Source organism: Talpa europaea (genome assembly GCF_964194135.1).
Source record: "Talpa europaea genome assembly, chromosome: 3".
Taxonomy (NCBI): domain Eukaryota; kingdom Metazoa; phylum Chordata; class Mammalia; order Eulipotyphla; family Talpidae; genus Talpa; species Talpa europaea.
In genome coordinates, this window is record NC_140069.1 from 116035958 (window position 1) to 116049447 (window position 13490).

The following is a 13490-nucleotide window of genomic DNA, read 5'->3' on the forward strand; positions in this document are numbered from 1 at the left end:
GGAAACCACATGTATTGGTGGTAAAGGAAAAGAGCCAAAGCAAATAACCAAATTCTCGCCAGGTCAACTGTCTATGATAATGCCATTCATTTAGAAATGGGATACAGGAGAGGGTTAGAAAAAGAAATGATGCGTTCTATTTTGGAAATGATGAAATGACTTGTACCTTTGGAACACCCAGGTAGAAACTATTTAAAAGCAGTTTCTGAGTGGCTCAGTGGACAGGTGGGAGGTAGAATCAAGAAGTTTGACGACACACGTAAGGAGAAAAATAAGCTATTAACTCAAGAGAGAAGGAGTGTTGAGAAATGTCTGGAAAGGAGTGAGTCAGATCCATTTATGAATATGAAAGAATAAATCAATGGAAAGAAATAAATTGAAGGTGTCAGGGCCAGGGAAGGACAGGCACAGTTCTCTTCTATTTAATTTTATCTTGTCGCGCAATAAGAGTTATCTTCTGAACATGGAAAACAAACTCTTCAGTTAACTGGTAAATTGCTTTGATGCAGACCACAAATCATCCACAACAGAGGGTAAACTGCTCAAATGAATTAGGCTCCAACAACCATTTCAATGGAATCTTTTATGGTATGGAAAGAAAAACACTTGGCAAGACAGAAAGCACGAGTCAGTAAAAAGTGGTGAGTAGTGTGAGTCAGACATTTAAGGTTAGTAAAGAACCTGGTTCCACTCCTGACTTCATTATTCTGAATTTCTCATACAGTAGTCGCCCAGACCCAACACTGTCCAATCAGACTCCGCACTCACCCTTTCATTCCACTTACTGTTGGCCCAAGAATTCTATCAGTGCTTTTGTTCTCACATGGGTCCTTTTCTTTTCATCCCCACTAATGCTATCCTAGTTCTAATTCTGAGAAAAAAGCTCCTTCTGCCTCTAGGCTTCACCCAACCCCCATGATTCAACCAGGGTAGAGGGAGAGAGAGGGGAGACAGCTCACAGGGAAAGAGAATAGCTTTCTACTGTTGACTCACTGCCCACTAGTTTAAGCCCAGCTTCTGAATGGACAATACAAAGCCACAGTAATAAGGCCCTGTGCCATTGTTCCAATTTTATTTCTAGTTAATATAGGCATCTAATATAGTTGTTAAATAAATGAAAGAGAATCTTCACTGAGTGCTTGTTTGTACCAGTTTCTTACACGCTGAGGGCAAAAAAAATAAAACAGAGATAATACCTGGATCCAAAAAGTATATAGTATAGTTGGAGAGGCCAAAAGCAAGAACATTATTAGAAATTACTAATTATTTATAATGAGAAGTGTCATCAGAAAACTAACACAGCCGTACAGCAGGGATTGATTTTAGATTGGGTAGTCAAAAGAGGTCTTTTTAATGGATGACATGTAAGTTGATATGTAGAGAAAAAAAAAGACCTAGTTAAAATAACAGTAGGAGGAAAAGAGGTCAAGAGATGGACAAAAACTTGGGCAAGGCTCTCTCTAAGATGTTTCGCATTTTCTCCTAACATTTTCCTCTGCAGGGATATTTGTGTCCATCCAAGATTCATAGACATTTGAAACTACAGGTGATCTTAGTGATCATCTAGCCCGGTCCCTCATTTTACAGAAGAAATTACAAGTACAAACTTAATGCTAGGAATTTTTTAAGTCTTTAAACTGATGTTGAGAGAAGTTAAATGCCCTGTAAGAGGTCAGCAAGCCGACAGAGTTGACAGGGCTAAGTTTAGTGTCCAGTCTTCAGGAATTTTCATTTAGTGTCTTCTCCATCACTCAGTCATCTAAATTCAGTATGTTAATAATGGTAACTTCTACTGAGAAATTACTGTATGGTGGGCATTGTTCTAAGCACTTCTTGTGTATTAATTTAACCCACAGAGTAAATGCAGGAGATATTTTTATTATTCCCCCATTCCAAATTCAACCACTTAGAAATCAAAAGATTAAGCAGCATGGCCAAAGTGAGGTAGCTAGGAGAAGAATGTACCACCCAGATTCCAGAGCACTCCATCCCATGTGTACATAGACTTATCTTTTTCTGTGGTATAGCTTTTTCATCTTACAAATGAAATATTGTTTTGCAAAGATGGCTCTTACTAAAGTTAACATAGCATGTTCCACTACTTATAACACATAAAAACTTTATACCAAAGTCATTTGTAAACTACTTAACTTAGATAGCATTACCGATTAGGGCTAAAGTGATAAAGTGAGGCCTATGGGCAGAACAGTCTTCTACCAAAAATAAACTGATCCTAAAGCAATTTTTGTTTTGCTTCATCTGCTTTTTCACCCACATCACAAATCGAGCCAACATACACATAGTTCCTTGACAGAGCAATGTGGTTTCAGAATCCTCCCTTATCTGAAGTTCATGTAGTACATGCCTACAAAACCTGGAATCACTTTCTGCTTTGGTAAATTGAGGTCAGATTGACCCCTGAGGTCATCAAAACATAGATTCCAAAAGAAACTGAGAATACTCTTTTCATTTATAATTCCAACTAATTTAATCTAGCATGTCAAAACCATCTGGCTCTTCCGTAACATGGTACAAGTTTTAATAACTATACAATTGTTTCCCCACACACACATAAGATGATATCATCAACACTATAAAATCTGAAGGTGATTTTATAACTCTTCTCAAGTCTCCACACTATATATCTTTTATAAGCAAGCAAGCAAGCAAAGCAAAAAGTTATAGTTGTTTAAAATAAAAGACAGCTCCAAAACACTGCTAATGTTATTAAGATAGTTGAGCAATTTTCCATTTTAAGACCACTGCATTACTTAACTATATTATTTAGACTTTCCAAATTCATCAACAAAATTTCTCTGTATTGCTGGCCAAGCTAAGCATATTTAAAAAAGAAAAGAAAAATCTTTCCAGCCCTCCCAATATCTTTGAGTTTGACTGATAGTGTATGAATCCTAACATCTGCTAACTAAGCAGCATTTTCGAATGGGTAAATGATAGTAGGGAAAATAGCTGTAAAACAGAATCGGATTTGTTTTCATGAGTTGATGTAACTGAGCACAAAAAGCAAGCCTACAGTTTCAATGCGTCTTCCAAATAAGATCAAATTGTATTCCAGTCCAGATTTGTTTTCAGTTATTCCCTCAAAACATTAGAATCTAAACATATAAATCTTAATTTATTTATAAATTAAAACCTTATTTAAAAACCAAAAAACTTTAAAGTTTAGATCCAAATCACATTACCTTTTTATGCTTTTAAACCTTCATTTGTCAAGTTCCTGAGAATTAGTTAACCAGAGAAGTCAACAAATTAAATGCCATTTTAAAATTATGATTTAAAATTTTAAGTTTGCAAATTTATTATATTAATAAGCTTAACAAACCTTACATAACTATAATTCAGTACTTGACTATTGGAATTGTTCATTTCCAATTTTGTGCTATTATAAAAATTTACTCCCTTACTACTTGTGTATTTTTAAAAAGAAAAAATCATAATGAGATTTAATAATAACATGTACACCTCCTGTATACATGGAAGAATCCAGTAAGACTGAGTAATTCACCCGCATGGCTTTAGACACCATCTTAAATAACTTGTCAGAATACAAAGGGATTCATTCTGTACCCCTGTTGGTTCTTTTAGACTGGAAAATAGTCCAACAGGCATAGAAGTTTAATAGTGACATGTTTCCATCCTGTATACATGGGAGAGACCCAACTGAGTAACTTGCCACATGATTTCAGATGCCATCTTAAATAATAGCTTGGCTAAGACAAGAGGGCTGGGGGAAAGGTCAGTTAGGGAGTTTGCCAAGGAAGGCAGAGTGAACAATTATAGGCATAATAGAAATAGTAGACAGTTCTTTAGAAACAGTTTATAAAGTGTTCAAGGATTTAAAAGTAAAATGAGGAAAGAAGTAGAAATTTCAAAAATGAACCAAGTAATACAAGTTGAATACAACTTCCGTAATTTAAAAATTCACTGAAAGTGTTTAATAGCAGGTTAGATCCTACAAAAATTTTTTTTTACTAGACAAACACTTTAATTTTGGGAGTTCGAGAGGTACTCAGCCACAACAAACTCCCTCCTATAAACCAAGCTGAACACTAATAGTAACCAATGATTTTCTTGCTGTGCACCAGAGCAAGTTCTCATTTACTGTGCCCATTTTCTCTCTCTATCTCTTTCTGAGATGTTTCTAAACTCGAGATTGACTACATGCATTTTTTTCCTTTTAGGATAATTGTAGAAAAGGTTAATAAAAGTCACTATGAATTAGAAAACATGCTAAGTTCATTTCATCTTTAAAATTCAACATGTTATTTGTTATCTCTTACACAAATTATTGGTGCCCTTTTTTCCAATTTTGGGGAGTAGTGCTACCTTTACATGGGATTTACACAACTTAGTGATTCTTTAAGACAGTTGCATATATACTATGTTGGACTTGAAGACATAGCTATAAGAACACTATTTCAAAAATGCTATAAAAACACTATTCAAAGTGAAGCATAGAAAGAAAAAAAATGAACATGAACTAAGTGACGTGGAGCAATATTAAGTTATCTAATGGATGTGTAATTGTAGTTCCATAAGGAGAAAGGATAAAAAAAGTTTGAAGAAATAATAACTAAAAATTTCCCAAATTTGCAGATATACATAAATCTCCAAGAGCTCAATAAATTCCAAGAAGGATAAACACAAAGAAAACAATGATTGGTGCATTATAAAAAATTGCTAAAAATACATAAAGCAAATTTGATAGACCTAAAGGAAGGTGTTAACAGCAACACTATAGTTGTAGGAAGTTAAGCAGCCCACTTAACGCAATGGGCAGATCATCCAGACATAAAGTCAACAAGGAAACAATGGTCTTACATGAATAATTGAATGCGATGAACTTAGTAGATATTCATAGAACATTCCACCCCAAACGCCAGAATACACATTCTTTCCAAGTGTACACAGAATAAGGACAAACCATATATTAGAACCCAAAATGAATCTTAATAAATTTATGAATATTGAAATCATATCAAGTTTCTTTTTGGGTCAAAGGATATGAAACTAGAAATCAACCAAAAGAAGAAAGAGAAGGAAACCACAAATTGGTGAAGAATAAACAACATGCTACTAAACTACTGAATCAATAAGGAAATAAAAGGTGAAATTAAAAAATACCTTGAAATGAATGAAAATGAAGACAAGACATCAGAACCTATGGATGCTGTAAAAACAGTATTAAGAAGGAAACTGAGGGCCTCCTGTGGTGGCGCAGCAGTTGAGCTCTGGGCTGTGAGACTGCCCGCAGCCTCTGCAGCACTGGTTCGTTCCCTGGCCACCGTCGAGGGTTTAAAAAAAAAAAAAAAAAAAAAAAGAAGGAAACTGATAGTAATACAGATCTAACTCAGGAAACAAGAAGAATCACAAATAAGAAATCTAAGCTCAAAACTAAGGAACTAGAAAAATAAGAAAAAGCAAAACTGGGAGTAGACAGAGGTAATAATGAAAAGTAAAACAGACATTAATAAAATAGAGATTTTAAAAAATCCAAATAGTAAAAGTTGGCTCATTGAAAAGATGAACAAGGGAGACAAATCTTTAGCTAGACTTGAAGAAAGCAAAAACATAAATAAAATAAAAAATGAAAGAGAAGTTACAAGAGATAACTTAAGAAATACAAAAGGTCATAAGAGTATTACAAACAATTATATGATAACAAATTGGACAAAAGAAATGGCAAATTTTTAGAAACACTAAAAAGTTCCAAATATAGTATTTGGTACTAACTCAGGAAGAAATAGAAAACATGAACAGATCCATCATGAGTAAGGAAATATCAGCAATTCCACACATAGTTATCCACCCAAAGAATACAAAAACACAGTACACACACTCCTATTTCATTGCAGCACTATTTATGATAGCCAAGTTATAGAAACAACCTAAATGTCTAAGAACAGATGAGTGAATTACAATGAGGTATTTTATATATTTATTTATTTATAAAAAATATATTTATATATAATGGAATATTACTCAGCTATAAAAAAGATATTCTCAATATTTGTGACAACATGGATGGAACTGGAGATGATAATGCTAAGTCAAAAAGTAAAAGGAGGGCCTCCCTGGTGGTGCAAGGGGTTAAGATGCAACTTATGAAGCTGTCCACAGTCTCTGTAGCACAAACAGCAGGAGTTCGATCCCTAGCTGGGCAGGGAGCTACCCATATAGCACAGCAGACCTCTCCTGACTCACCCGATGTTCCCCTCAGCAGTGTACTTCCATCAGTCTGCCTCCCCACTCTGTCTCTGGTGAATCCTCTCATCCCCAAAGCCTCTGGCCTGTACCCCAGCTCTTATATGCATAAATAAATAAATCTTTTTAAAAAAAGTCAAAAGGGGAAAGGCAAATACCAAATGGTTTCTCCCTTATGTGGAATACAGAGGTACAAAACACAGTATCAGAGATAAGCAAAGCAATAACAAACCCAAGGAATCTGACTATAAACTTGAGACTACCCGAGGGGGAGGGGCAGAGCAAAGTGAGAAGGGGTACAATTGACTATGGCAGAGGACTATGGGTGCCTTGGTGGTGGGTATGGCATGGTAACACATCTGAAGGGTGTAAGCGTTTACCTCTATATCGTATATAGTGTTGTAAGCTAGTGTAACCTCAGTAAAAATTTTGAATTAAAATAATATCTTTAGTATTATATACATTACATGCACATTAAGTGCAACAGATATATCATACTAATATAAAACATTAACAATAAAAGAAGCTGTACAGTTAGGAACTACCTGAACTATTTTTGCAATTGTTTTGTGAATTTAAACTATTCTAAAATAAATTTTTACTTCAGAAGAAAAAAAAAATACTAGAAGCTCTTTGAAAGACAGTAATCAAAAGTTTCCCACAAAACAAAAGCCCAGGACTAGATGACTTCACTAGTGAATTATATTAAACTTCCAAAGAAGAATCAATATTATCCTACTTAATCTCATAAAATTGAAAAGGAGGGGAAACTTCCAAAAATATTCTATGATGTCATCATTACCCTGATTCCAAAACCAGACAAGGAGATCACAAAAAAAACCCTACAGACCAATATCCTTGATGAACATAGATGCAAAAATCCTTAAAACTTGGACTATTGAATTCAGCAATATATAGAGAATCATACATCATGTTCAAGTGCAACTTACCCTATAATAAAAAATGGGTAACCTCCCAAATATGTGATAGCCCAGTTAGTTATAAAAAATATATTTCTTTGAAATATATACAGAGGCCATTCTCTGTCAGTCATGTAAAGTTCATAAAACCACTCTTCAAACATTATGAAAATCACTAGTAAAGGCACATAAATGCATACAAACCTGTAATATTGCTCTTTCGGGTAACAGTGAAATGTCAAATATAAAAGACACTTTAGATCCACCTTGTCCAGGAAATGTGGGTTCATCTCCAGCAGGTTTTAACTTGTTTTTCCATGTTTTCAATTGCATTTCATGTTGTAACAACTGCGGGAAAATAATTTAGAAATTCCATATGAAATTGTTACATTATTAATAAGAGTTACATTATTAATAATGTAACTATAAAAATTTCCAGCATGTTTCTATGGCTGATCCTAGTTACAGTGAATATTCTAAGTGAACACTAAATAATAGTATACTAATAGTTTAAACAAACTGGAGACATCTTTAAATTTGGAGGAGTTTGCTTAGGTCCTCTGTTTCAATTGACTTAATTCCTGGTGGGTGTCCCAATTAAGAATGATTCTTTAAATTTAGCATTTTAGTAATTAAAAAATAAATTATTGTTAAGGTTATTATGTATTAATTGAATGTTGAAAAAGAATGAATAGCAATTTATTCTTATTTAGAAAAGAATAAATTCTTCATTTTTATTTAAAATACTCATCAGTTTCTCTTCCACTTTAGGCATTATTCCATCTAAATATTTCCTTAAATAAAATTCTTAGTCTTTATCAATAAATTTGAACAAAATGTTAAAAGATTTTTTTCCTTGATGTTCATTGTTCACGCAAAACAATTTAATAGGAAATATTTTAGGTAGCTGAAGTGAAATTTAAATTATACAGTAAAAGTATTGATATATAATATTTAGAATTTTAATTTTTTCTACATACAGTATTATATATCTGAAATAACATTAATATAATAGTAAAATTTCATTCCTAAATTAACTAATTTTCCAATAAACCATACCAGCTCATCTTCTCTCATTTTATACTTTTGTCTTGCTTTATCTCTCCATTTCATTAGTATAATTATTTGCTTTTGATAGTGAATGATCTCTTGTATCCGTAATAGTACAGCTGAGGAAAAATGATTGGATCACTGGATAGAACTAAAGTAGTTTACAAGAAACAACATGTTTAATACCCTTCACGTTTTTAATATGACCCAACATTTCACCTGATAGTTTTGTTCAATTTTAATTACATCTCAAACTAATTATTCTTGACTGCAATAGACTTGACTGCAATAGTCTTGACTGCAATTATTCTTGACTGCTTAGTACTCCTGAGACTTTATTAACCTACAAATAACAACTTTGCCTTTAGACATTAAGTTGTAATGGACATAATAAAATGTCAAGATAGATATCATTTTTTAAATAAATTTGTTCTTTACGAAACAAGAACTTCCAAATTTATTCAGAGAAATACAATCTTGATGTAGTATTCTGATTTAGTTAAATATTCTATGATATATTATATGGAAATGCCCTATATATGTATTTTTAATCCAGGTTCCAAACTCAAATAAAGGGACCAGATCAGGAAGATGACTGAGCCAGGCCTCCGACATTGCTCCCAGAGTGCAATGGCTTCTTAGCTGCTGGCAATTGTTTTCTCTCAGAAACGGAGGCCATTTACCTAGATTAAAACCTTTGGAGCATCCATTCTGACTGAGGCACTAACTGAAGAGGAAATGATTCTCTGATTGGCAACAGCCATAAACAAATCTATTGTCTGGTAAGCTGGATAAAATCTAAGCAAAAGGCTGACGTTCTCTCTCTGCTGCTAAGATCAAGTACATGCACTTTCCACTCATTACGGCTATCATGGGTTTAAGTAAAAGAAAATTCGTTTTTGCAGTTTCCTTGTGTAGCCATCATGTGAAATATCTAGAAAGAATGTAGAGTTCTCTATCAAAATAGTCAATTTGGTAACCATCAATATTTTACCAGTCTACTATGTAAAAAGGCTGGTAGTGGATTCTTATTTATATTTACATTTGTATATAGATCACCAAATACATATAGGATTTTATGTTAAATTTGCCTTTTTTTCAATTATGAAAAAACCCTTTGAGACATCTCATTAAATATTTTAATTTATTGACTTTACATTTCATGATAGTTCTCTAGTTATAAAAATAATAAATTCTCTAGTACAAACTGTACTTAACTGCTAAATTTGCTGAACTTAAGGGACCAAATGAGACAAAATCTAATTGCTACAATGTAAGAATTTACCTTGAAGTCGTTCTTTTCTATCTTTCACATAAGCACGCCAAAGACAAAATACATATTTTTTAAATTTGAAATTGCTATATTCCTCTGCTTTTGCCATTTTTTCAGCCATAACTGCATCTTCATTTATAGGTGGTATTGCTATGTCTCTCCAAGAGCTACATGCATAAAATAGAGATAAATATTTTGATGCTATGACAATATATTAGTAAATAAATTAAAAGGGGAAAAGGTAATACCTCCCTTTTCTCTTCAAAAGCATAGCCTGGAAATTAATTGTTATTTTTATTGTTTTATCTAGCCAGTTCTTATATTTCCTTTGAGCATGTTCTTTCCTTTTCTACTTCTCTAAAACCTAGAATGTTCTGGAATCCCTATAACCTACTAAGAGGTGACACTAGACCTGAACTAGACAAATGTAGCATGAAGTTCCCTGAATTTGGTACATGGATGCTTATAGTCTTTCTTCATTTCACATGATAATAATATATGTTTCATATGTTCAGATATGTTTGGTTCCGACGTGACACCCCTGACACCAGTGATGATAGTATATGACATTATATGTGGAAACTTCTTTTCTAAATTTAAAACAAAAAGATGAGTCTAAATTCGAAAACATGTCTGACTCCAAGGGTTTCAGAAAAGGATATTATGGAACTATAATTTTTTTTTATTTTTACATCATTGTTCATTTTTAAACAATGTTTGCTTCCCCCCACCCCTCAGGTGTAGTCCCCATAGAGTTTCCTTCACCAATGTACCCGTGCACCATCACCTCAGTCCCCTGTGCTCTTTCCTCCCTCCCTCTGATTCCTCTCCCTCCTCCTCCCCTGCAGTATATCTCTGATTTATAATTGTCTGTTTTTGCTTTGTTGTGTTTTGTACTATTATTTTTTTACACTGATGTTTTATTTGGTTCCCCTATATTCCTGTTATAAGTGAAATATAGGGGATATTTTTCTTTTTCCTTCTGGCTTATTTCACTGAGCATAATTCCTTCTAGTTCCATCCATGTTACTATGAATGGCATGAGTTTATCTTTTTTGATTGCTGAATATTATTCCATTGTGTATATGTACCATATCTTCTTGATCCAGGCATCTATTTTTGGGCATTTGGGTTGTTTCCAGGTTTTACCTATTGTAAATAGTGCTGCAATAAACATAGGGGTACAGGTGTTCCTTTGAATCAGTGTTTTTGTGTCCTTTGGGTAGATCCCTAGTAGTAGAATTGCTGGGTAGTATGGTAGCTCCAATTTTAGTAGACTGGGGAACCTCCAGACAGCTTTCCATAGTGTTTGGATCTTTTGCACTCCCACCAGCAACGTAGGAGAGTTCCTTTTTTACCACATCCTCGCCAACATTTGTTGTTGCTAGTTTTTTTGATATGTGCCATTCTTACTGGTGTAAGGTGGTATCTCAGTGTGGTTTTAATTTGCATTCCCCTGATTATAAGGGATATTGAACATTTTTTCATATGCCTCTTGGCCATTTCCTCTTTGGAGATATGTCTTTTGAGTTCTTCTGCCCATTTCTTGACTGGATTGTTTATTTTGTTTTTGCACTCCAGTCAAATGATAAGGGACCGATCACAAAGATATACAAAGAACTCACACAACTCAACAAAAATCAACTCAAAGAAAGTCAAGAAAAAGATAAAACACCTGGAATTACATCAAACTGAAAAGCCTCTGCACAGCAAAAGAGACATTAACCAAAACAGATGTAAATCCAGGTGTTTATCATTTCCTTGACTTTCTTTGCTGTGGGTGATGAGTCATTAAAGATGTTATTGCGATGTATGTCTTCTAGTGTTTTACCTATATTTTCTTCTATATATTTTATGGTTTCAGGTCTTATGTCCAGTTCTTTTATCCATTTTGAATTGATTTTTGTGCATCATGAGAGGTAGTGGTCTAGTTTCATTATTTTGCATGTGGTTGTCCAGTTTTCCCAGCACCACTTATTGAACAAACTGTCCGTGTGGAACTATGCTTTCAATTTTGAAGCTTTATTTAAAAAGAATCAAGTGATACCTTGAAGAAGTCATGAACATATTTTAGCTAAGTAAAGTCAATTCAATATAGAATATATAATACAAAATGATGGTGATGGGATTAAATAGATAAAATAAACACAATTGGTCAAAAGTGAGTTCTTCATATGGAGAATATTAAGAATGAGAACCAAAGAGAAAGGCACAGTATATTAAAATCACATTCTTACCAAAAGTGGGTCTTTATTAAACGTCCAGTATAAAAAGTACATGCTTTTATCATCAATTCTGGAGTCATCTAAAATAGGGAAGTGAAATGGCAAACATTAGACATAAATGAATGCACAATTTATAAATTTTGTTGACATACATAATTTACCTAAAAACATCAATAGGGTAAATTTTGACACCACTTGTAAAGTCATCTCTAAATATTCCTCCCAAAAGTGTGTGTACCAGATGTCACCTAAGTGGATACCATCTTAACTAGCAGAGTTTCAGTAAGTTGGAGCTGTGTACCCCTAACCACAGCAGGGTTTATTATAGAGTTTATTATAATATAAAAGCCACAAGGAAAAGAAATTCAGTATTGTTTCCTCTCCGTAGAATAAAACTTAACTCTTGTGTGAGACTAATCACAACACAAAGAAAAACTAAGTTAACTAGTTCAGAGTATTTGTAATAGATAATGCTGGTTTGAATCATTTTTATTATATTCTAGAGTCCTCATAAGTAACCCCCCCACTAGTATTTACATTTTCATCTAGAGGGTTAATTAACATGGTACAACAAGGAATTATTGTACCATTAATTAACATGGTACATACAATAAGGAATTAATTAATATGGTACAATAAGGAATTGTGCAAGGTATATATTGCACAAAGTATTTTACTACTATGAAAACAATTGCAGTCTAGTTAAGAAAAAAAACACTTAATGACAAGACTCCCTACCACATGTGAAGGTAAAACATTTAATTTAAAAATGTTGACACTACAATATATATAATAGCTATTATAAATGTGCATAGTGTATTCTAAAGCAGTCAGCATTTTATTTTATTTTATTTTTTAGGAAACTACACTATGGTTAAGATGTTGATTGATTGAATGATAAGATTTGTGTCTCTGCCTGTGAAAAAGCCCACATTCTATCACAGTGATATATTGTCAGACTTAATGGCCCCTATTGATAAAGCACTTGGATCAAGTTACAACCAGTTTTACTGCAAAAGAATCCTGTACACATTTATCATTCTGCCTTAATGTCTACCCAGCAAATTTTTTTTTTCACCCTGCAAATCTTTAACAAATAGAAATGTGCATTGTGAGAAGCAGGAAATATCACCCATCCTTGTCCCTTCTGCATATCTCAATTTGTCACTCATGAGAACAGTGTTCATATCACTGAATTTTTCACATTTATCCTGAATGAAAGATGGAATGACTTAGCAGCATATTATATTATAAACAATTCTTACCCTGAAAGTCACATATTAAGCCAATGTATCTTACTGAATTTCCTCTATAACACCATAAAAATTGTCTTCACTTAAGCTCTCTCTTTCTGTATATAGCCAGCCAACTGGATGTCTGGTTATGATGGTGGTGATTCTCTTAATGTGGATGGTACACAGTAGTGTTTTCAAACAATCCACCAGATGGTTCCACCGGCCTCCTGAAGGGCAACAAAGGCAGCATGCAGAAGCCTCAGGTGGTGTTTGAAATCCAGGGCCATCTTCCTCTCCAACTCACTAAAGGCAGCTTCCACATAGAAGAAGGTGGGTACATTTCAGGTAACCAGGACTTTCTAGAAGCACAACAGCCCCAGGTTGTAGCATCGAGGCTTTTTCACCCCATTGGTAGAGGGGGTGCTTTTGCTGGCAAATTTAGTGGCCAGCTGTTTGCCAGGCAATTTCCCATCTGTAGATTTCCCCGTAGTCAGCTTGGTTAGGCAATTTCTTTTTTGTTTTTGAACTGCATGGTGACATTTATTGTTTCGGCCTCAAAAAA

General features: G+C 33.8%; 1 protein-coding gene across 1 annotated transcript in view; it reads right to left on the bottom strand.

Moving 5' to 3' along the window:
- The window catches only part of FBXL13 (F-box and leucine rich repeat protein 13), a gene marked incomplete at both ends in the record, with an annotated part of 144896 nt that overhangs the window by 119402 nt on the left and 12004 nt on the right, over positions 1-13490 (bottom strand). The window contains 4 exons of the mRNA XM_084230613.1: positions 7350-7493; positions 8205-8314; positions 9481-9635; positions 11706-11773. Of these exons, the coding sequence (XP_084086739.1) occupies positions 7350-7493; positions 8205-8314; positions 9481-9635; positions 11706-11773 (477 nt within the window). The remainder of the gene's footprint in view (positions 1-7349; positions 7494-8204; positions 8315-9480; positions 9636-11705; positions 11774-13490) is intronic.